Raw genomic sequence first — 23,720 nt, 5'->3', positions numbered from 1 at the left:
GGAGCCAGTGGAAAAGCCTGAGTCTGATGCCTAGAAGCCCAGGAACCTGGAGGAAGAGTGAAGGAAGGTCATATATTGGGGTGGGGAGGTTGGGGAATCAGAGGAGCCAGAGAGCCTTGTCCTCTAGGGGCAGCAGAACCATAGGGGCATGACCACAGGCAGGACCTGCTTTCAGATCTCTGCTGAGCAGACTGGGGGTCCCCTTCGTTGCTTTTAGGAAGATTCTGTGTTCCTGGAGATGGGAGGCAGTGAAGGAGACTCAGGGCCTGTTCAGGCCTCTGCCAGCTTTGCCCCACCCCCAGTGACAGTGGGAACTTGGAGGGATCTCTTAGAGAGGCCTAAGTAGGGGGAGCCTGTGGTGGTGGGGGTAGGGGTGGAGGGCTTCCTTGGGCTGAGCAGCTTCTCATACCCCATTCTCCTGGGCAGAGGTGCCAGCCATTGAGGGCATGAGGATGCACCTCCTGGAGGAGACGACGGTTCGGACAGAGTGGACCCGGGCTCCCGGCAATGTGGATGCCTATGAAATTCAGTTCATCCCCACGGTGAGAACCAAGCTCCAGGAGGGGCTGGGTGGCAGGGCTGGGGGAGGGGGTGCTCACCTCAAGCAGGACTTCCAGGTAATCAGTGGTTGAGTCCAGATGTCTGATTCCTGAAGCTGTTCTAAAGGCCTTCTCATCCTGTCCCACACTGAGGGCAGAAGGCCTTAGCAGCATTGGTCCTTTATGGATGGAACACCCTGGTGACCATGAGCTCAGTGCTTCCCAAGATTGTCCCATCCAGCTTATCACTATAGTCAGTTCTTTTTGTTGTTGCTGAATCCAAATCTGCCTCAGTCTAACATCCGTCCATTGGCCCTAGCTAAACCTTCACCAGCAGTTGGAATGTGTTTTTTGCCTTCCCTTCATCTTAGACCACAGGCTTTCAGGTATTGGGGACATCAGCCATTATGTCAGCCTTCATTCTGGTTTCTCCATCCCTTTTCCTAAAGGCTTGGTTCTCTGAATCCTTCACTCCTTGGTTTTCCTCCTCTAATGCCACCTGCTTTGTGCACGTGCCCTCCAAAAGTGTGGGGTCAGAGAGGAGCCCTGTCATTCACCCAACTAACTCTGGATACACTGACATTGTTCTCAGAACTGATGCAACTGAACTTGCGGTCACACAAACTGTCAGTTGTTTTGATCATCTTTGATTTTTTTAAGTAACTTTTTATTATAGAAGTCATATAGCTCAGCATAGAAAATATAAACAAAAAATAAGAAAGGAGAAAAGAAGACACTCAACTACATACACTTTTTGTAGCCTGAATATAGGCCTTTGCATTTAGCATTGCTTAGTGTTATCTTTTTTGGTTTGGGCCAAGCTGTCTAGGCTGTTGCAATAATTTAAGTCTGTGAGCTGGTTCCCCTCCTCCATGTCATCAGTGCATTGAAAAACCTCCCTTCTGTCTCCTAGCTCACTCTTAAAATATTTGGGGGGCACTCTAAGGACAAAGCCTTGTGGCCTCTCATTAGCGATCTCCCTTTATGCAGATTGGGCTTTTATGATGTGTTTGGTCTCCTAGTTCCAAATCATCTGACATTTTTACAGTCCAATTTTTGTTTTTCTGCATCATCCCACAAATGCCATGGGTGGGTAGGCCATGTCACTGTCATCTCTACACAGTCAGGACTCCGGAAAAATAATTAACTCCCAGGGCCCAGACCTAGGAAGCCTCTAGGACAGAAGGGACAGCTCAGACGTGCTGGCTGTCATCCCCACCCCGACTGGCCACATCAATCTAAGTCTTATTATACCCTTAGCCCAGACCCCTACCATGTTCTGTCTCTCCTTACCCCCTGGTGGAAGCAGAGGCAGAAATACCCACTTTGCTGCACAATCAAGATGTTTAAATTTTTTTCTTCTGTTTAAAAAAAAAATTTTTTTTCAGTTATAAACATAATTTAATCACAAGATAAGAATTTGGCAACTAGATAAAAAAACAAATAATCCTTGGCTGCTTCACACTAAAACAAGCCCTGTTAACATTTTTAAGTGTTTCTCCCACTCTCTTCTTCTGTGTGTATATTATTTACATAGTTCTAATCTCAAGAGGGTAGGACTTTTAAAGGGAACTTTCCTAAGAAACTTCAGGGAAAGAAGAATTAAAATAAACACTTGAGATGGAAGGAGCTTGCAGAGCAGCATCGTCTCCTGCTCTCAGTAAATGTGAACTCAACCTTGGTGTTTTCAAAAGGTGCGACTTCTTGGCCAAAGCCCTTGGCTTCCTCCCTCTCGATGGGGCCGGGGTGATGTTGAGCTGGCCTGTGCCCAGCTTGGTCATGCTCTTAGCTCATTTGCTCTGCTCTGAGTATGGGCCTCTGTCACATTCTGGGTTCTCTCTGAGCTTGGGTGTGGAAAATGCTCCTGGAAAATTGGTCTCCGGACACCTCTCTTGGACTCTACATCAGCCTGTGCTACTGGCCCTCTGACGATGCTTTCTGTGACTGGGCCCTGGCCAGGACTCTCTATCCATTGCAGTTGGCACACAGTATATTCAGTAGCTGGCTGTGCTCTGGCCACTACCATCTTCCTAGAAGTCTCTCTCTACCTTATCCCCTCCCCTTTTCCAGAAACACTTCATTCTCAAAGCCCAAAGTCTACTATTCCTGGCCAAGGGACACACCTAGTTATTGGAATGATTCTCAGAACACAAAAGAGGAACATTCCTCCTTTCCCTGCATACGTGGCATTGTTACTCTGACTCAGTGGTTCTTAAAGTGTGTTCCTGGACCTGCAGCATTAGCATCACCTGGCACATCAGACATGGAAATTGTCAGACTACACTCCCTGATCTACTGAGTCAACCGCTCTAGGGGGTGGAGCCCAGTAACCTGTGTTATAACAAGCCCTCCAGGTGATTCTGATGCACCCCAAACCCAAGGACCACCAATTTAAGGAATGTTGTTAATTTGCAAAATGCAGGCTCCTCTATGAATATGAGAGAAAGCATGAGGAAATGGAGGGAGGTGAACCCCTGAACAGAATGAGGCTCACATATTCCCTGTCTGGGTATATTCTGCAGCCTGGAAATTGGGGCTATGCCATGTTTTCATTGGGACAAACTTGTAGCCTCAGAAAAGTTTGTGTTTGGGTCTGGTCTGAAAAGGGGGATGAGGGTGAGGTATATACCCCTGGGACCAGCCAAGGTGGAGTCCTCCACCTGGGGCCATGAGGTTGATATCAAGAATAGAGTTAGAAACTTGCCAAGCACAATCAGAGAAGCAGCCAAGCTTTCACCAAGTGGCAGAGCCAGCTGCCAGCATCTGGTGAGACAATTGGCCTTGGGCCAGACAGATGGTACTAGGAGATGTGAATTAGACCCACAGTGGGACTTTCAGGGGACTGTTCCCAAATGGATCTCAGGAGGGACTATGAAGTGTCTAAAAGGTTCACATAGATGGTCGAAAGGAGAAGGAAAACGGGACCAGCTCATCTTGCTGAAAGGACCAGACATCAACAGGAGACACTCAAGGGATGTGCGTGCATGTGTGTGTGTGTGTGTTTGTGGTGGGTTGGGGGAGTAAGAGGAAAGAGAGAAAGTTCTGGGAAGGATGGGGACCCCACAAGGCTTGAGTTGAGGCCAATCCAAGGCCTCCTAGGCTGGGGTATCCTAGGGCAGAGTGAGTGGGAGAGGGATGGGGGATCCTGTGTGCCCTGGAAAACTTTTCAGCCAAGAAAACTCTGACAAAGCTTTATTTCATCCTCAACCCAGAAATCTCTACATGGCCTCTCGTCTGGTTTTATACTTTGGTATTTACTATGTTGATTTCTCCACAATTCTCTTAGTTTAGGAGAGTACCTTTTGAAATTTCCAATCCTACTTGGCTGAACAGAGGTGTCTCCATAACAGCCAACATAGCTAACCAGAACAGAGTGTCCTTATTAGCTGTCCTAGCTCGACAGCCCTGGGAAGTGCTGGACTCTTAGACGGCTCACAGATGTCCATTCCTCCTATTGCCCCAGTGGCTGGCACTCCAGGAGTCCCTGCCTGGAGCAGGGACTGGCAGATTGCCTGCGGGGTCACCACAAATGATCATAATACCTTAAGTGTATACTCAAAGGAGGGTTGCTCTCTCACAGACATGTGCTGCACATGGGGATCTGGGTAGGGATCTAATAAAACATAAGACATGGTCATACATTTAGCTACTAGAGTATAAGCTAGTTGAGGACAGGGACCATATCTTCTATTTTGTGTTTCCAGTGCCCAGAATGATGCCAGGTACAAAACTGGAAAATGTATTTGTGGAACTTTGAGGAGGTGAGCCTTGTTTGTGAGGAGCCTATGACCCTGCTGAGGAGACAAGAAAATTACCTAAAAGGAAATGACTTGACATGGGTCACACCTAAATTACACAGCCAGGGGCAGGTGTCTGTGGGGTGGCTCAGCCTGGGGCAGGTGCTTTAAGGAGAAAGTGAGACTTGAAGTGATCCCTCACCTACTTCATCTGCTGTGACAGGAGCGGGCTTAGGAGAAGCCTCCTCGTGCCCAGGTGGTCAGGGTTGCCGGGGGAAAGCCGGAAGGAGAGTCCTGGCGTGTGTCATGTAGGATTCTGGCAGACAGATGATGAACAGGCTAAGAAGGTAGTGCCCATGACAGGGAACTCTGAGGTCACACTGCCTGGGTTGAAATCTCTGATACTTTCTTGGTGTTGGTGACCTTGGACAAGGCACTTAATCCTTTTGTACCTCAGTTTCCTCATCTGCCCAGTGGGAATTCTTAAGATGATTAACTGAGTTTGTATTTGTGAATTGCGTTGAACAAGACCTGGCATGGAGTAAGTGTTCGAGATGTGTTTGCTGATACCACCCATACAAGGTCAAGTTCTACACAGTCCCGTGTCGACCCTGCCTGGATTTGGAAAAAGAAAGGATGAGGGGGATTGAGCAGCAAGAGTGCCAGCCCTGATCCACCTGGTGCTCTCTCTCTTGCAGACAGAGGGAGAGAGCCCCCCGTTCACAGCACGGGTGCCCAGCTCTGCCTCAGCCTATGACCAGAGAGGACTGGCCCCCGGTCAGGAGTACCAAGTCACTGTCCGTGCTCTTCGAGGGACTAACTGGGGCCCTCCTGCCTCCAAGACCATCACCACTAGTGAGAGCTGTGGCTTTGGGATGGGGTCCTGGGTGGAGATCTGTATTTGAGAGGGATGGCTGGGACTATGCCCCTCAAGAGGGCAAAGGCAGGGACTGGTTAGGGGCCAGGCTCTTAGAAGGAAAGCTGGTGAAGAACCAGACTCCCACCTGACCCCTCCTCTCTCTAATCTGGCTAGTGATTGATGGCCCCCAGGACCTCCGTGTGGTGGCAGTGACACCAACCACGCTGGAGCTCAACTGGATGCGCCCCCAGGCTGAGGTGGACCGGTTCGTGGTGTCCTACGTCAGTGCTGGCAACCAGAGAGTGCGACTGGAAGTGCCCCCTGAGGCAGACGGGACGCTGCTGACTGGCCTGATGCCAGGCGTAGAATACGTGGTGACCGTCACGGCTGAGCGGGGCCAGGCAGTAAGCTACCCGGCTTCCGTCAGGGCCAATACAGGTACGGCTGGCCAAGGATTAGGGAAGTTTCGGAGCATAAGAGCCCCTTCCTTGCGAGTCTAGGGCTCACAGGCTCCTCTGAATGCACTTGACAGGGTGTGTGGCAGTCCCAAACCACCTGCCTGGGGTAGGGGTGGGGGCCTTGCTCTGTACCAAGGGCACTTGGGAGACAGAGTCCTCAGGTGCCAGGAGTCCTGTAGGAAGGCTGTGGGTAAGAGTTTGAGAGGAGCCGACTCATGGAGAGAAGCAGGAAATAAGAAAATGCTGTCTGACCCACGCAGGTGGGGGAGGTTCCCATCCAAACCTGGGCACAGGGACAGCCCTTGTGCTCAGTCAGTGGTCAGATCTTGCAGACTGGAATTCGGCAGATTAGAGATCAGCACTCACGTTGACTGGAGGACTGGGGTTTGGGGGATTAGGGCTCACAGCAGAAATTTTCCACTAACCCTCAAGGTCTCTTAACAGATGCCTGGATTTTTCTTTTCTTTTCCTGTGACAGAGGGACGCCCACCTCACTGTAGCTCACATTCTCTCCTCCCACGCCCCTTTCTCTCCTTCAGACACAGGGCCTCACCCGCTGGCTTCTCTCTTCTTTCCAGGGCACCAACACTGGCGGGCTTGGAGGGCGAGGGGTGAGGGGTTCCTGGGACACTAACTCCTTTCGGTTCTCTTTCCAGGTGGGGCTGGGGCACAGTGAAGAGGCCTCTTGCTCCGTTGGGAGGGATGGAGGGACGGACTGCCTGCCGTGAGGAGGAGTGCAGGGATTGGTGGGGGGCTGCCACTGACCTGCTCTCCCCTCCCCCTTTTTCCGCCCCCCGGCAGCACCAGGCCACTACAGTTACCCGGAGGCGCACCCCCCAGCCCCGCCCCCCAAGCCCCGGCCCCGGCCGGCCCCGCGGCCCCCGCGCCCCCCTCGGCCCCCTCGGCCCTCGCCTTCGCCCTCGGGGCCCGCGGAGGAGGGGCAGGACTCTCGGCCAGGACAGAGCCTACCCCAGCCCCCTCGGCGGGCGTGGGGCAACCTGACGGCCGAGCTGGGCCGCTTCCGCGGCACCGTGCAGGACCTGGAGCACCACCTGCGGGCTCACGGCTACCCGCTGCGGGCCAACCAGACCTACACGTCGGTGGCGCGCCACATCCACGAATACTTGCAGCGGCGTCGCCTGGCGGCTGCTGCCCCCACCGGGTCCCCCGCACCCCCGCCCCGTCGCCCTCGCCCCACCGCCAGCCCCGATTCGGGCACCTGGAAGCGGGACTCCAACCAGGGCATCTACGGCCTCTCGCCCGAAGGCGTCGACCGGGTGGCTGCGCCCCGCCACCCCAAGCCCGAGGTGCTGGGCAGTTCTGCCGACGGCGCGCTACTCGTGTCCCTCGACGGGCTACGCGGCCACTTCGAGCGCGTGGTGCTGCGCTGGCGGCCCCAGCCGCCCGCGGAGGCTCCCAGCGGGGAGCTGACCGTGCCTGGCACCTCGCGCACCGTCAGCCTACCTGATCTCAGGCCCAGCACCACCTACCACGTGGAGGTTCACGGGGTGCGGGCAGGGCAGACCTCCAAGTCCTACGCCTTCATCACCACTACAGGTAGCGTGGGCTGGGGCCGCGGGACCACCCATCCCCTGCCCAGTCTCACCTGCCATTGGAGTCTGCATCCATGAGTCCCTCACACTGCCTCACTTCTCAGACTGCCACCCCTCTACCGCCTCCTTCTGCCTTCAAGATCCAGGGGACCCTCCCCCACAACAAGGCACACTTTCCTGTGTCCCTAGAAGCCATCACCACCCCCAAGGTCCTGGTGGATACCCAAAGCCAAGGAGATCTGAGAGAGCCCTGATTTTTCACTTGGGTTCATAGGGCACTTCTGCCAGGATTGCTGTTCTAGGCATTTGGTGAGAGGGGCAGTGTCTGCAAAGACTCACTGGAGCAGTTTGGGTGGGGTAGGGAGTGAAACCAGTGGTTCACCACTCTGACTCATTGTGGTGAGGGTGGCTGAAGACTGTGGTCAGTGGTTACTATTTTCCACAATCTTCCCCTAACCTCAGAGGGACACATCGGAACTGCCTGGGGGTGGCCTTGAAGCCATCAGGCAGCATGTGTCTGTGAGAGGTGAAACCACTGCTTCTTGAGCTGCCTTTGCAGACCTCCTGGCTCACTCCACGCTTGTCTCTCCCACAGGAACGATGTCCGGGCTTGGGGAAGGGGCGCTCTGTGGGGAGGGTTGTGGACCTCTTCTTCCCCCATAGGGCCGAGATGCCACCTGAGCTGGATGTCCACCCCGCACACACCTCTTCCCTTTCTTCTCACTACCCACTCTCTCCTGCATCCTCCTTCCCTAACACCACCGTCTCCTCCTTTCTTCCAGGCTTCTCACTGCAGCACTAATGGAAGCCACGGCCACCGCCCAGTGGGGAGGGGGATGCCTGTGGGGAGGGACATGGTGGTCTATGGGGCTGGAGGTCATAGGAGCCATGTGGGGGAGGGGTGGCAGACTTTATTCCTTTTATTACTAGCAGACCTGTCTGTGCAGGGCTGTGGTGGACCTTTGGGAGGATGAGATGACCCGGGGGTGACCTAGGAGAAGAGGGAGGGTCTGTAGGCTCTTAGGGGCTAGAGGACAGAACCTGGGGCCTGGGGCTTCTTTTCTGGCTCTCACATTCGACTCTCCTGTTTTTCTTGCCCTGCCTCTTCCCAGGTTCCTCCCCCTTAGGCCTCTTGGGGGCCACAGATGAGCCGCCTCCCTCAGGCCCGTCAACAACTCAAGGGGCCCAGGCCCCTGTCCTGCAGCAGCGCCCCCAGGAGCTGGGAGAGTTGAGGGTGCTGGGCAGAGACAAGACAGGGCGCCTCCGCGTGGCCTGGACCGCTCAGCCTGACACCTTTGCCCACTTCCAGCTGCACCTACGGGTGCCCGAAGGGCCGGGGGCACATGAGGAACGACTGCCAGGGGATGTCCATCAGGCTCTGGTGCCCTCACCCCCTCCTGGATCCCCCTATGAGCTGTCACTTCGTGGGGTCCCCCCGGAGGGCGAGCCCTCTGCCCCTCTCATCTACCAAGGCATTATGGGTACATCCTGGATTCTGCCCAAGACTAGTGTCCTGAGGTTGGGGGAGGGGCCAGGCCATTAGGACATAAGAAATGGGGTGGAGATTGACAGGTAGAGCTGGTGGCTGGGTCAGGGGGATAGGAGAAACAAGGAGCTAAAAGGAGCTGAGGGTTCAGAGGCAAGAGGGAGGGAGGGGGTCTTAGAACAGTGATAAGGTGGGCTGGGGAGGGGAGAACTCCAGGAAAAGTAGATGAGAGGAGAAAAGTCAGAAGATGGGACTAGGATTCAAGGAGGGAGGCTTTGGCCCCTGGCTCTTCACTTGTCTTTGCCCTGTGTCCTGCCCCCATTTCCTGGTCACTCCCCTGCCCCACCCTTCCCCTTGACCTCTCAGGATGGGTGTGCGAATGCCTCTGGCACTGAGGATACTGACGCTCAGTTTCCTCCTCCCTTTCCCTTCCCCAGAGCCCCTACCATCCCCTTACTAAACAGGCTAGGACAGTGGTGTTGCCCTCCACCCACACCCAGGGAACCCGGCCCACAGTGGACAGTGCCCTGTGGTCCCATCAGCCAGTTCCTGCTTGGGGTGGAGGTTCCTTGGGGTAGGGCGCTTCACAGCCATCAGGACTTCAGAGATGAGTGAGGTTTGTGGAACCAGTGTAGGAGCCTGGAGTTCCTGGCTCTCACATTTCATCTGGCTCCCTGTTTATAGGACTAGGGTAGCCAGTTCTCCTTACAACTCCAGATCCAGTTCACCACTGGGGAGAGGGTGGCAAGGGAGAGAGAAGTTCAGATGGCCTGAGGCATCTTCAGACTGTTTTGAAACAGGAATGGGGATGTCCTAAACTCTCAGGAAGAACCATGGGGACTTGAAACCCCCTCAGAGATCTTGGTGTGAAGAGGGACTGGGACCTTTGTAAGGGGTGGGGAAGCTATCACAAGGGAAGGTCCAAAGCTTTTACTCCAGAACAGAGATTGAAGGAAATGCCACTCTTCCACAAAAGGCTAGTCACAGAGGACCGAGGGTAGAGAAGTAGAGGCTTCAAGGGAGGGAGCTGTCCAGGATGGAATGAGCCAGTGGGCAGACAAGAGGGAAGGAGACTGGGCACACAGCAATGGTTGAGCCCATCTGCTTTGCTTTTGCCCCCCAAACCCCAGACAGGGATGGGGAGAAGCCTGGGAAGCCCTTGGCCCCGCCACGCCTGGGCAAGCTGTCAGTGACTGACGTGACCTCCAACTCCCTACTTCTGCATTGGACAGTCCTTGAGGGCGAGTTCGACTCCTTCATGATCCAGTATAAGGACAGGGACGGGCCCCAGGTGGTGCCAGTGGAGGGGCCCCAGCGCTCAGCCCTCATCTCCAACCTGGATGTCGGTCGCAAGTATAAATTTGTCCTGTATGGGCTTGTGGGCAAGAAGAAGCACGGCCCCCTGGTGACTGAAGCCAAGATCTGTAAGTGAGGGTGGTCATACACCCCTGCCCCTGCCCTCTGCATGGTCCTGAAGGGGGTCTGCCCAGTGCTTTGGGAATTCCAGGAAGGGTTCCTGGAGGCGGTGGTGCCTGAGATGAATCCTGAAGGAAAAATTGTGGTGGGTCAGGCAGGGAGGTTGAGGAGGGCAGTGCAAACAGAAGGAGCAGTGGAGAGCAAGAAGTGAGAATGGCCCTGAAAGAGAATCAAAGTCTCTTCCCTCTGGGTGGGGGCAGGGCCCCGGCGGGCTGAGGGGTCTTCTAATCTCATGTGTCTGACTGAGGCACTCAGTCCTCATCTGAGGACCCTAGGGGAACGCTGAAGGGCTTGAAGTGGGAGAGTGACCTGATTCAATATTTATCCTACAAGTAACTCAGAGGCTGCTGCAGAGGATAGCTGGAGAAGTGAGTTAAAAACCGGCAAGAAATGATGGTCGCCTGGCTGGGATGGTGACAGTGAGGCTGGATGTGGGAGGTGAAGAAACTGAGGAGGCCCAGGCACCCCTACGTATCTGGGTCAGACTGTCCCCCCATTCCCTGAGGCAGGGAACAGCGGATGTGAGGAACAATGCAGCATGGGACACTTAGTTAAAACATCTGAGCGTTTGTGAAGTGTCAGATGTGTTCAAGATGTTCCAAGTGTATCATCACACTTAGTCCTTAGAAGCAGCCCTGTGAGACATGCTCACTTTATAGATGAGGAGAATCAAGGCCCAGAGAGGGAAGGTCAGACAAGCAGCAAGTAACGCAGCCCTCATGGGCCTGGGGAGCAGAAAAAAAGGCCTGAAGAGGGGGTATGGGTGTCCCAGTGGACAGAAGCCAGGGTAAGGCAGGGGACAGTGGGGGAGAGAGGGCCACTGGAACCCTGGAGACGGCCAATATTCACGGCATGAGCAGAGAAAGAGGAGCCTCAGGACAGCCTGAGGGGTGGTGTGGGGAGGACGCCAAAATGCAGGGTGTGGTCAGACATGTCAGATTCCCCAAGTGTGATTCAGGGCTACAGTGTCCACAGGACTTAGCAATGGCGAGGTCATCACTGACCCTGGTGAGAGCTGCTGGTGGCGGGTGGAGCTGGGCTGGGAGAGTGATTGAGGTGAGGACATGACTACAAACAGTATAGATGTCTCTTTCTGGAATCTGGGCTGGAAAGAGAGCAAAGAGGGAGGGTGGAGGCCGGAGGGCGGTACAGCCTAGTGGAGGAGCTTGTGTAAATGCTGATGGCACAGCGGAGGGAGTGAGGGTGGGAGAGGAGGAAGTGGGGCTCAGAGCACAGGTGTGGGAGACTCTCCCACATTAAAATGCTCCAAGAATTGAGCATCCCTCTTTTGGAGGGAAAACCAGCTAGTTGTTAGGCTTGGAAGCAGTAGAGGCTGTCTTGGAAGATGTCCCTGGCTATGGAGACGTGGAAGGGGCTGGCTGGACTCCCTTCTCTCTGAAGCCCCTCCCCACACTGTGGAATGAGTCAGGGTCACACTAGTTCATGCAGTGCTTTTGTGCCACTTCAAAGAAGGCACCCCTTCTTCTAGGTTAGCGTAGCCCCCTGCCCACATACACAGCTTGGCAAGCACAGTGTTAGTTGGATTTCTGTCCTCAGTGCACCATCAGCCATGGTCCTTTGTGCAGTGAACAGCCTGCACAACCACACACAGCATCCCCATGTGGGAGATGGATTCCCCCTTCTCCTTTGACCTGTGTCCCTCCCTTCTCTCTACCTCCTCTTTCTAGTGGCTCAGACTGATCCCAGCCCAGGAACTCCACCCCGCCTGGGGATGCTGTGGGTGACAGATCCCACCCCAGACTCGCTGCACCTCTCCTGGACTGTCCCTGAAGGGCAGTTTGACTCCTTCGTGGTCCAGTACAGGGACAGGGATGGACGACCCCAGGTGGTGCCCGTGGAAGGGCCTGAGCGCTCAGTCGTTGTCTCCCCGCTGGACCCTGACCACAAGTACAGATTCACTCTGTTTGGGATTGCCAACAGGAAGCGGCATGGCCCCCTCACAGCCGAGGGCACCACTGGTGAGTGGCAGCCATCTAAGCCCCCATATGACCCCTCCCAGTCTTCCCCACCTTTGCCCTCAGCCATGGACCAGCTGGGGCCTCCCAGCGAGACGACTGACTCTGAATCCTGGCCCCGCATTTGGGCTCAGGGCCAGCCAGCCTCCTCCGCACTGCTGGGCCCCTTTCATCCTGTGCAGCTGCTCCCCAAGGCCCAGAAGGTATGTCATACCCTGGCCTGTGCCAGATGACGCAGGAGTTCAGCGCTCATGCTAGTGGAGTAGAGACCCCCTAGGTGTGACAGCTTGTCGAATTCCCAAGCCCCAACCCCAGGCTGCCAGTTCAGCCCTGCCTATTTCCTCTTATTTGCAGCTCCAGAGAAGAGAGAGGAGCCTCGCCACCCAGAGTCCCCCCAGCAGCCCCTATTGGGAGAGCTGGCGGTGACTGGTGCCACCCCAGACTCCCTGCACCTGTCCTGGACGGTGGCCCAGGGCTCTTTCGACTCCTTCACGGTCCAGTACAAGGATGCGCAGGGGCGGCCCCAAGTGGTACCCGTCAGGGGGGAAGAGAATGAGGTCACCATCCCTGGCCTGGAGTCGGACCGGAAGTATAAGATGAACCTCTACGGGCTTCATGGCAGGCAGCGTGTGGGGCCGGTGTCTGTGGTGGCCACCACAGGTGAGTCAGAGCCACACAGGCCTCCCTCCCCTGCCAACCCCCAACCCTCTGAGCGGGACCTGGCCCGCGATCCTTTGCACCTCCCACCACCTTCTCTTTCTCAGCTCCAACTCTGCCAAGGCCTCCACCATCCACTCCCCACATCTCAGGACTTCTCCTCCAGCCTCCAGCCCCTAACCTCTTGGCCCTGCTTCTCCACTCCACTAATAGGCCCCATTTCTCCCATTCTGAGCCCTGGGAATCATGCCTCTGCCCCGGGCTGTCTCCCCGTAGATGTTCTCAGCCAATGTGTTCTTTCCCCGCTGTCTTTGCTGGCCTTTGTCCCCTAGCTCAGGCCATGGTCACCTCTGAGCTTCTGTTGCCTGCTGCCCACACCCTCCCACCATTACTGCTCTGCTCAGAGCTGGCGAGTCCAAGGGACGTGAGCTCCACGTCTCCCCAGCCTCCTCCCAGCCTCCTCCCAGCCTCCTGACTCCCCGACTCCCTGCCAACTTGGAGCAGGGCAAAGGGCTCACTTTCAGCCCCGGTCCCTGCGTTCCTCCAGGGCTCAGCCTCCCCTGGCCAGCGCCATTTCTGTGGCTGTGCAGCATCGTGGTTGGGAGCATGGGCTCTGGAGCCAACTGCCCGGATTTTCATTGTAACTCTGAGATCTTATGCAAATGACTAAACCTCTCTGGGCCTCAGCTTTCTCATCTGTCAAATGAGGTTAATAACAGTAACTGCTTCACAGAGTTCTTGGAGTTAAATGAGTTAATACACATATGCACTTAGGCCAGTGCCTGGCACGTCAAAACAGCTATTGGAGAGTGATCTGCTATTTTGCCCTGACTCTCTCACTTCCCAGTACCCTTTTCTCCTCACCTCCTCACCTTCCCCATCCTGTCTGAGTTGTCATTCTTGCCTGCTACCTCCTCAACCTCCTGTCCCCTAAGCAGCCCCCCATGCACTGGGGAGTGGGTCACAGAAGGGCTGGCTTCCCTCGTGCCAGTCTCCCCACCCCATGAAGAGCCTCAGAAAAGACCTAGCTGCTTCGGGTGGTGGGTAGATGCCCTCAGGGCTGTGATTCGAGCCCCAGCCAGGGAAGAGCCTGGCCCACCCCAGCCCCCACCCCCATCCCCAGATCTTTCTCCCATCTTGTCTGAAGTGGAGGGAGGGTCAGGGCTGCCCTGGGAGGCCTGAGTCAGAGCCCGACCCATCTCCTGACCTGGTAAGTGGGGTGGGGGCAGCTGGAAAGCCTGGGGAAGTGGCAGGAGCTGAAAGGGAGAAACACAGGTGGGAAGGGGCCTCAGTTCTCCCTCAAGTTCCTGAGGGTAGCACTGTCCATGAACACAGTACATAATTCCTCAGTCTCCTCACTTCCATCTCACCTCCTTTCTCAGACATGAGGGGAGACCACTGCCCCACAGAACCCACAGTGGAATCCGGCCAGCTGTACATGATGGGCTTTAGGGGCCTGTCTCAGCCCTGTCTCCTCTGATGAGTTGCTGAATGGCTAATACAAAGTCTACAAGAACCCCTAAGTCTACAGCTTGAAGAGTATTATTTGCTGGATGAACTTTATTATAAATAGTCATGATTAATGTCACCAGCAAAGCATGTCACCTATAAAGCCTGATCTCTTCTCTCAGCCCTCCAGGAAATTGTGGATGAGACCCCCAGCCCTGCAGAGGTGGAGGAGACCCCCAGCCCCACAGAGCCCAGCACAGAGGCCCCGGAGCCCCCTGAGGAGCCCCTCCTGGGGGAGATGACAGTGACTGGATCCTCCCCGGACTCACTCAGCCTCTCCTGGACCGTCCCCCAAGGCCACTTTGATTCCTTCACCGTCCAGCACAGAGACAGGGATGGGCAGCCCAAGGTGATGCGGGTGCCGGGGCACGAGGACGGGGTCACCGTCTCGGGCCTGGAGCCGGACCACAAGTACAAGATGAACCTGTACGGCTTCCACAATGGCCAGCGCCTGGGCCCCGTCTCTGTCATCGGGGTGACAAGTGAGTGGACAGGGGAAGCCCCACCCTCTCTCAGGTGGAGGGTGAGTGGGGTGAGGAGGCCTCTCTGCTCGAGGCTGAGCCATGGTACCCTTTGTGCCACCTCCCCCCTCCCTGAGTACCAGTGGATCGTCCTGGGCAGAGAAGGACCTCCGTGAGCTGTGCTGGTGGCCGCCCTGGTCCCCACAGCTGATCCCTGAGGCTCTGGGCATGTCTGTGAGATGTCAGCTGAGCAGGACCACCTGCCCCAAGGACGGGCTTCTCTGAACTGACCTCAGGGTCCCCAGTCAGGGACAAGGCTTGGGAGGAGACCCAAGGACATCTGGCAGGGCCCCTGCCTCACCCTCTGTGTCTCCTTCTCAGCTGCAGAGGAAGAGACCCCCAGCCCCACTGAGCCCAGCACGGAGGCCCCAGACTCCCCCGAGGAGCCCCTCCTGGGGGAGCTGATGGTGACCAGATCCTCCCCAGACTCGCTCAGCCTCTCCTGGACCGTCCCCCAGGGCCACTTCGACTCCTTCACCGTCCAGTACAAGGGCAGGGATGGGCCCCAGGTGGTGCGTGTCGGGGGCGAGGAGAGCGAGGTGACCGTTGGGGACCTGGAGCCCGGGCACAAGTACAAGATGCACCTGTACGGCCTGCACGGGGGGCGGCGCGTGGGTCCCGTGTCCACCGTGGGTGTGACAGGTGAGTGAGGACGGAGTCTTGTTTGTTTTCCTCCGGCCAGTGGCTCCCAGCCTCCCTGTGGCGATTGCCCCCTCTTGCTGAACCACGTGCCTGGGGAAGACCTAGAAAGAACAGGTCACTGTGGACTGGGCTACAACCAGCTGCATGACCTTGAGCAAGTTTTAAACTTTCTAGGCCTGTTTCCTCATCTGTAAAATGGGGATTTTAACGCCTACCTCACAAAACTGTTGTGAGAATAAATGAGTTGAGACATACAAATGGGCCTGGCACAGAGTAGACATGCTGTCAGTGTTGGCCACTATGATCACTGTATTTGTCCCGACTCTGGTGTCTGCTCTGTTCCCTTTGGCTGGTTTGGTTTCTTAGATGGTCAGAATGTGCATGAAACATTGGCCTCTCACCAGTGCAGCTGGAGACTTTCTTACTATTCATCCAGTGAGTGACTACAACAAGGAGGAATGTCGCCTCCGCCAGGGTACAGGGCCACTCAACTACCAGAGAGGACCCAGCCTGGGCACCTGCTCTCCAGAGCCCCAGCGTCTGGGGCTGGATCCCAGGCAGGCCTCTGGGACCCTCCTGCTGATCTGCCCAGCTTGGTCCCAACAAAGGGCGTCTCTTTTCCCCTTTGTTCGCTGAAACAAAGACACAGCTTTTTCAAAAATAACTTTTACTGGGGAGGTGGGTATAGCTCAGTGGTACAGCATGTGTTTGGCATGCCCGAGGTCCTGAGTTCATCCCTGTGCCTCCATTAAGTGGGGGGGAAAAGAAAGAAAATCAAAAACAACTTTACTATAAAGGAAGAGATTTTAAAAAGCAGAGAAACAGATAGATTTCCAGAGCCCGGCTTCTGTGCTGCCACAGAGCCCAGCCTCACAGGGACTTGGTTGGCTTAGCTTCCAGAACTTTTACTCCCGATTTCTTTTCTTTCTTCAGTCAGCACAGAGTAGGGAGGCGGAAAGCCTCCCTGAGTTACTGTCCTGCCGGCCCGAGTAGCAGGGTGGAGCTTGTGCCGGGCCCAGAACATGTGGCCGAGGTTTCTCCTGGGGTGACCCTTTGTCCGTCTGTCTGTCCTGGGCGGCCACACTGGTCCCCGGTAAGGATGGGCTGTGTCGAGCTCTGGCTGAGGTGGTGCAGTAGAGGAAAACTGAGTCTTGGAATCAGACCACCTGAGTTCCAGTCCCGGCTTCCCAAGTTCTTAGCCATGTGACCAGGCGTGGTGCTTGTTTCCAGGGCAGGTCAGTGACGGGCAGCTGGAGCCCGCTGAGCTGACCTGAAACACGGCACGTGCTGAACCGTTGCCAGGAGGAGAACGAGCAGGCAGCTTTAGAAACATTTCTGAATTAGGAAAGGATTATGCCAGATGCAGCAGGGAAACGGCCATGCTTATGGCCCAGTTCAGCCAAACCACCAGCAGTAAGGCTTGATGGCAAGGGACAGTTTCTCACTCTCAGGGGAAGAAGTACAGACAGGGCAAGAACAAACAGGAAATGGATGCTCCAGGAAGGAACAGAGCTTGAAGGCAAATGAAATACAGTGCCTGACCTGGGACCTGTACCGGGTGGAAATTCAGTAGCTGGTGGTCACTCCCGCCCACCTTCAGCTGCCTCCATCCCTGCCCTCCCCACTCAGACTTATGTGTGTCCTCCTCAGGCCTGGTCACCAGCCTGTTTTTAAAGCAGGTTTTACCTGTATGGAACCTAGCCTTGTCCTCCCAAAGGAGCCAGAGAAACAAGCTCTTGGGAACCCCACCCACCCAGCCACCCCTCTACCAGTTGCCTCTGGGGACCACCTTCCAGGCTGGGTCACTAATGAGAAGGGCATCCCAGACTCAGCTCCTCCTGGAGCAGTGGGGACCAGCAGGTCCTGAGCTCGGCCTTTCCCAGCACAGACACAGACCACTCATTCATTAACTTAAACATTTGTGGAGCCCCCACCGGCTGCCCGTGCTGGAGACACAGCACTGAACAAGGCAAAACTCCTGCCGGGAGCCAGATTCTAACAGAGGGAGACAGGCTCCAAAGTGTACAAATATATCAGCGATGGTGATGAGAGCTGGGGAGAAAAGCAAAGCCCAGTAGGTGAGATGGTGTGTGGGCAGGAAGGGGGTGGGAAGGGGCCTCGCTGAGGAAGGACCTACAGGAGGGAGAGGACAAGCCCCTAGGCCTGTTGGGGAGAGCATCCTGGACAGAGGGAAAGAGCCTGAATGTCTGTGGACCAGTGAGGAATGTTTTGGAATGGGGAGGGTGATGTGAGGTGCAAACAACTGGGGCCTTGGAGTGATAGTAAGGGCTTGGATTTTGCTCTGAGTGAGAGTGGAAGCTGTTGCGGGAACGGGCTCTGACTAATGCCTTAATGGTAGGAAACAGAGTGAAGTGGGGATGGGGAGGAGGGCGAGGATTTAGGAGCTGGTACTATAGTCCAGTAAGAGCCCGTGATACTTGGTGATGGCGACAGTGGAGCTAGGGAGGGAGGGTAAGCTTCTGAAGTCAGTGACAACAGGACTTACTCGCAGGCTGGAGGTGGGTGTAAGGGAACTCAGGGAGGACTCTGAGAATGGAGCTGCGGTTTTGCCTAGATGGGAAGGTTCTGGGGGGAGCATGTGTGGAGGGAGCCCCTGAGTTCACTTTTGGACTTGCTGCATTTGAGACATCAATTAAGCACCCAAGGAAGATGCTGAGCAAACACAAGTCCAGGGGTCAGGAGAAGGTCTGGATGGGAGGACTTGGAGCCGGTGATACACAGATGCCACTTCAGCCACTTCCCCAGGGTCTCGGTGTGGCTGACACCCCTCCCCAGAAGCCCCGCCCCAGATCCTGGCAGGGACTTAGTGAAGGTGTGTTGGCCAGACAGATGTTGCCAATCAGTGTAGTCTTACATCAGAACCACCCCGTGGGCACCACAAAAACAACTGACATTATTACTACCAAGGGGAAGAGGGGCTTTTCCTAACAGCCTCCGCCATTTCTGTCTCAGCTCCACAACCAGAAGAGACTCCTCCAGCCACCGAGCCCCCGCTGGAGCCGCGCCTGGGGGAGCTGACAGTGACAGATGTGACCCCCAACTCCGTGGGCCTTGCATGGACTGTCCCTGAGGGCCAGTTTGACTCCTTCGTGGTGCAGTACAAGGACAGGGACGGGCAGCCCCAGGCGGTGCCTGTGGCCGCGGACCAGCGTGAGGTCACCGTCCTCGGCCTGGAACCGGCACGCAAATACAAGATGAACTTCTATGGGCTTCATGGTGGGCGGCGCGTGGGCCCCCTCGCTGTGGTAGCCGTGACGGGTGAGTGAGGACGCGTAAAGGTAGCTCCCATCCCCCAGCCTCCCTCTGAAGTCCTGCCTCAGTGGCCCCACAGGTCCTTTCCCAAGTCACAGGCATCTTAGTCTGTTCCCTGACCCCTCCGCTCCTGGAACATTGCCTTCCAGTCTCCATCTCCACTCCACCTCCTCCCCCAGGCAGGATTGTCCTCCTTCCATCTGACCTAAATCCAGCCAGACTATCTGATTGCCCACAGCTGTTTCCTTCCCACTTTACAACCCTGCTGTGACTTGGACCCAGTTACCACCTCCCCCTGCTGCCCCTTTTTGTTGGGGTTAAACAGCACACATCCCTTGACTCTCTTCTCTGAGGCCCTCAGCCCCCTGGCCTGAGCAGTGTTCCCTTCTGGCCGACCCAGAGTCTTCCTCCCTCAGGGAAGCAGCCTTGCTCTTGGCTCCCAGCTTCTTCCCACCCCTCCTGTTTCCTGGGCTCAGGCTGCCACCATTTTTGTGCCATGGTGTCTGGTGAAATGAACAAACCCCTTTCAGAGCAATGTTTCTAAATCTATAAAATAAAATGCATAGGATTACAAAAGAAACCAATTATCCTGACAGCCAATGATCTAAATATTTTAAAATTCAAATTTATGATTTAGTAATACAGGAACTTTTTCATTAGTTCATTAAATGGCAAGAACTTAGTGGCGTGTGTAATAACCTGCTCACGTCTAGGAGCAGTGCTAAGTGTAGCAGTACTTCGAAGCGTCTGCAGTAATGCTAAGGTGATGTGAAATCACCGGCGATTCCCACTGGGGAGAGTCACAGGCACTGCTAGTACCACCGTGGTTGGCTTCCTATAGTCATCTATAGTCATTGTTGAAGGAAAGGCTACATTTCACTTAGAGGGCAGTGGAAATAGAGATGTAACTGTTTCCCATCTGAGTTCAAGGCCCCCTTGAGACCCTCATAGCCCAGGAGCCCTGTGACAGGGGAGTTCTCCCGCCGGAGTTCAGCCATGTTCTTTGTCTTCCTGGATCCTAGCTCCCCTCCCTCCAGCTCCAGCCACAGAGCACCCCCTGGAGCCACGCCTGGGGGAGCTGACAGTGACTGACGTGACCCCGGACTCCGTGGGCCTCTCCTGGACCGTCCCTGAGGGCAAATTCGACTCCTTCGTGGTCCAGTACAAGGACAGGGACGGGCAGCCCCAGGTAGTGCCTGTGGCCTCAGACCAGCGTGAGGTCACCGTCCCCGGCCTGGAGCCCAGTAGGAAATACAAGTTCCTGCTTTTTGGGATTCTGGATGGGAAACGCCACAGCCCAGTCTCTGTGGAGGCAAAGACAGGTGAGCGGGACCCCCCAGGAAGCCGATCCTGAGGCCCCTGCCTTGCCCCCCCCAACACCGCCCCATCTGCTCGCCCTTCCTCCAGGGCTCCCCTCCGTCCACCTCTTCTGTTTCATTTGAAAAGCCACTCTGCCTGCCCCAACCTAGGCAGATGAGAACCAGGAAAAGGGGCCAGTTACTGGATTAGTTCCCCTTGCTGACTTTTCCTCTCTTCTCATAATTCCTGCTTCCACTGAATGGGGGAGGCTCCTTCATACCCCTTCCTGAAAGGTGGAACATGAGAAACAGGAGGGGCTGGGAAGCAGGGGAGGGAGCCAGGAGCCGTGGTGGGTCCTCAGCCCCATGTAGCCATCACCTCCTGAGAGTTCTTCCCTCTGACTCTCACTAGTCATTGGGTGAGGTACCTTGGCTCCCACATCAGCCTCCCCCAAAGGACCCCTTTCCTCTTCTGCCCTCTTCCTTGAGCCTCAGAAACTGGAGACCAGAGGAATCCGAGACTGGCTACCCAGCCTGGTCTGGTCGGGCCCAGCCAAGTGCGCCCCTTTCCTGGATATGAGTCCAGGCCCTCCCCTGTCCCTGGGGGCTCCCTGTTGCCAGAAAACTCTCACAATAACAATGCCGTCAGCGTCCTTGCTGTCCAGGAAGGCAGAAGGCCAGCTCCTTCTCAGGCCTCTGGATGACTTCCTGGGCAGACACCAGGTCCTTCCCGTCTGGGCTCCCCTTCTTCCCCCTGTCCCCCTCACACGTAGGCAGCCGCTGCTCCTATGCTAGGTCCTGTGAGAGTCTCTACGTCATAATATCCTACCTCCCCACCTGCTATCTGCCCCCATCAGGGATCCTGTGCCCCCTCTGACGTCTCCAGGACCTTCGGATTTCCCCAGGGGTCAGTCAAATCACAAAGAGTGGGCTCCTTGGAAATGAACAAACCACATCTATGATAAGCTGCACCCTGCGGGGGAAATAGTCTCTAATAGGTAGTTAGAGGCTGGACAGCAAGAGGGATAAGATAAACAGGAAGCTAGGGAATCTCTTGTCCCAGAGATGTCTGAGGACAGAAGACCCCTCCCTGCGCTGGTTCAGTGGACAGAGCATGGCCAGTTGGGGATGGTGGCGGGCATGGGAGGGTGATGGAAATATTTGGGAGAAGCACTGGTCATTTGGGAAACTCTGGGTTTTTCCAACTCCAGTGGGAGGCAGTCAAGGAGTCATTTTGGAAAAAAAATAAACACAAGAACCTTTCCTCTCTGTCAGCTGCCCGAGGTGACGCCAGCCTAGGAGCCCCACCCCGCCTTGGGGAGCTGTGGGTGACAGACCCCACCCCAGACTCGCTGCGCCTCTCCTGGACAGTCCCTGAAGGCCACTTCGACTCCTTTGTGGTCCAGTTCAAGGACAGGGATGGGCCCCAGGTGGTGCCTGTGGAGGGCCATGAGCGCTCAGTCACCGTGGCCCCGCTGGACGCCAACCGCAAGTACAAGTTCCTCCTCTACGGCCTCCTGGGCAAGAAGCGCCACGGCCCCCTCAGCGCCGAGGGCACCACAGGTGAGGGCAGCCCCTGCAGGGGCATCTCTGCCCCAGAGCCCCCCGGCGGAAGGTCACCTGTGGTCACTGTGGTGGCTGCCATCACGGTAGTTGTCTGGCTCTTGCCGTTCTGGCTGGGCTCCAGCATCCCTTCTCCTTGGATGAGCCCAAAGCACCAGCCCTGCGGGATTCAGCCACTGGACAGCCCTGTCTTTATACCTCTCAATCCTGCCCTTTGAAGTCACCCAGCCTTCTGGAAACAGCTCACCCATTTCCTCTCTGTGATTCCATCTCAGGGACTCAGAGTGCTGTGGATGAGGCCAGAACAAAGCATCCGTCAAAGCCCCGCCTAGGGGAGGAGCTGCAGGTGACCAGTGTGACATCAGACTCCATGGGTCTCTCGTGGACGGTCCCCGAGGGCCAGTTTGACTCCTTTGTGGTCCAGTACAAGGACAGGGATGGGCAACCCCAGGTGGTGCCCGTGGATGGCAGCCTCAGGGAGGTCAGTATCTCGGGCCTGGACCCTGCCCGCAGGTACAAGTTGCTGCTCTACGGGCTGCACAAGGGCAGGCGTGTGGGTCCCATCTCCGCCATCACCGAGACCGGTGAGTGCAGCTGGGGGAAACGCGGTCCTTCCTTCTGCCTGGCTCTCCTGGTCTGTTGGAGCCTCAGGATTTCTGAGTTTCCTATTTCCCTTTTGTGGGGGAGGGATCAGCTTTACAGAGGCATAATTTACATACAATAGAATTCACTCATTTTAAGTGCATAATTCAGTGAGTTTGGGCAAATGTATGTCATGAAACCATTACCACAACAAAGATATAAGACAATATTGGTGACTCCAGAAGTTTCCCTAAACCCAACTTCTGGCAACCATGGATTGCTTTCTGTCATTATGGTTTTGTCTTTTTAAGCATTTTCATTTAACCGCATCATCCAATGCATAATCTTTTGTATTTGGCTTCTTGCACTTAGCATAATGCTTTTGAAATTCATCCTTGAGTGTCAATAATTGGTCCCCTTTTGTTACCTCTTGCCTTCATATCCTTCCCTCCTCTTGGAGCATCTTAGTGCAGCGACAGACCAGTCACCCATCCCTACCTGTCTCCCTGAACCAGCCCCCAAAGAAGAAATGGAAGCTGAGACCGAGGCCCCCAGCCCCCCAGCATCTGAGCCTCACCTGGGGGAGGTGACCGTGGAAGAAGCCACGCCACACACCCTGCGTCTCTCCTGGATGGTGACTGAGGGAGAATTTGACTCCTTTGAGGTCCAGTACACAGACGAGGATGGGCAGCTCCAAGTAGTCCGTTTAGGTGGCGACCAGAATGACATCGCCCTCTCTGACCTGGAATCTGACCACAAATACCTGGTGAGCCTGTACGGTTTCCACAACGGGCAGAGTGTGGGTCCTGTCCACGTCGAGGCCCTGACAGGTGAGCAAAAGAACTCTGCCTGCTCTGCTTCCTCCCAGGGGCAGTGAGGGCCCAGAGGAGGGCTGAGTCCCGGTGGACAGCACTCCCCCCTCTCAGGTCCTTCTCTCTCTGTGCCTGTGTGCAGCCCCAAGAGAGGAAGAGGATGAACCTTCAGAATCTCCCTCTACCACCCCAGAGCCTCCCATCAAGCCGCGCCTGGGGGAGCTGGCAGTGACAGACACCAGCCCAGACTCCCTGAGCCTCTCATGGACCATCCCCGAGGGCCAGTTTGACCACTTCCTGGTCCAGTACAAGAACGGAGATGGGCAGCCCAAGGCGGTGCGGGTGCCGGGGCACGAGGACAGGGTCACTGTCTCGGGCCTGGAGCCAGACCACAAGTACAAGATGAACCTATACGGCTTCCATGACGGCCAGCGCCTGGGCCCTGTCTCTGTCATCGGGGTGACAAGTGAGTGGACGGTGGAAGCCCCAGAGTGGGACCTAGTGGGAGGACTACCCTCTCTCAGGTGGAGGGTGAGTGGGGTGAGGAGACCTCTCTGCTCGAGGCTGAGCCACGGTGCCCTTTGTGCCACCTCCCCTCTCCCTGAGGACCAGCAGGTCTTCCTGGGCAGAAAAGGACCTCCGTGAGCTGTGCTGGTGGCCTCCCTGGTCCCCACAGCTGACCCCAGAGGCTCTGGGCATGTATGTGAGATGTCAGCTGAGCAGGACCACCTGCCCCAAGGACGGGCTTCTCTGAACTGACCTCAGGGTCCCCAGTCAGG

The 23,720-nt window shown here is 55.9% G+C and overlaps 1 protein-coding gene across 7 annotated transcripts in view; it reads left to right on the top strand.

The window, feature by feature from the left end:
* Positions 1-23,720, top strand: part of TNXB (tenascin XB) — a 49,955-nt gene that overhangs the window by 8,708 nt on the left and 17,527 nt on the right. For 4 of the 7 annotated variants that reach the window (XM_074348395.1, XM_074348393.1, XM_074348392.1 and 1 more), the window contains exons 4-19: positions 427-542; positions 4,975-5,131; positions 5,310-5,573; positions 6,395-7,150; positions 8,259-8,627; positions 9,763-10,056; positions 11,797-12,087; positions 12,439-12,744; positions 14,373-14,732; positions 15,093-15,413; positions 18,387-18,692; positions 19,709-20,008; positions 21,260-21,547; positions 21,823-22,131; positions 22,645-22,959; positions 23,084-23,407. In XM_074348395.1, coding sequence (XP_074204496.1) covers positions 427-542; positions 4,975-5,131; positions 5,310-5,573; positions 6,395-7,150; positions 8,259-8,627; positions 9,763-10,056; positions 11,797-12,087; positions 12,439-12,744; positions 14,373-14,732; positions 15,093-15,413; positions 18,387-18,692; positions 19,709-20,008; positions 21,260-21,547; positions 21,823-22,131; positions 22,645-22,959; positions 23,084-23,407 — 5,076 coding nt within the window. Of the gene's footprint in view, positions 1-426; positions 543-4,974; positions 5,132-5,309; positions 5,574-6,394; positions 7,151-8,258; positions 8,628-9,762; positions 10,057-11,796; positions 12,088-12,438; positions 12,745-14,372; positions 14,733-15,092; positions 15,414-18,386; positions 18,693-19,708; positions 20,009-21,259; positions 21,548-21,822; positions 22,132-22,597; positions 22,960-23,083; positions 23,408-23,720 lie in introns of those variants that run through there. The other 3 variants (XM_074348394.1, XM_074348396.1, XM_074348397.1) reach the window with 3 other exon arrangements.

Source organism: Camelus bactrianus, chromosome 20 (genome assembly GCF_048773025.1).
Source record: "Camelus bactrianus isolate YW-2024 breed Bactrian camel chromosome 20, ASM4877302v1, whole genome shotgun sequence".
Classification (NCBI taxonomy): domain Eukaryota; kingdom Metazoa; phylum Chordata; class Mammalia; order Artiodactyla; family Camelidae; genus Camelus; species Camelus bactrianus.
Note: the sequence above shows the minus strand (reverse complement) of the source record. Positions and strands in the feature narration are given on the sequence as shown.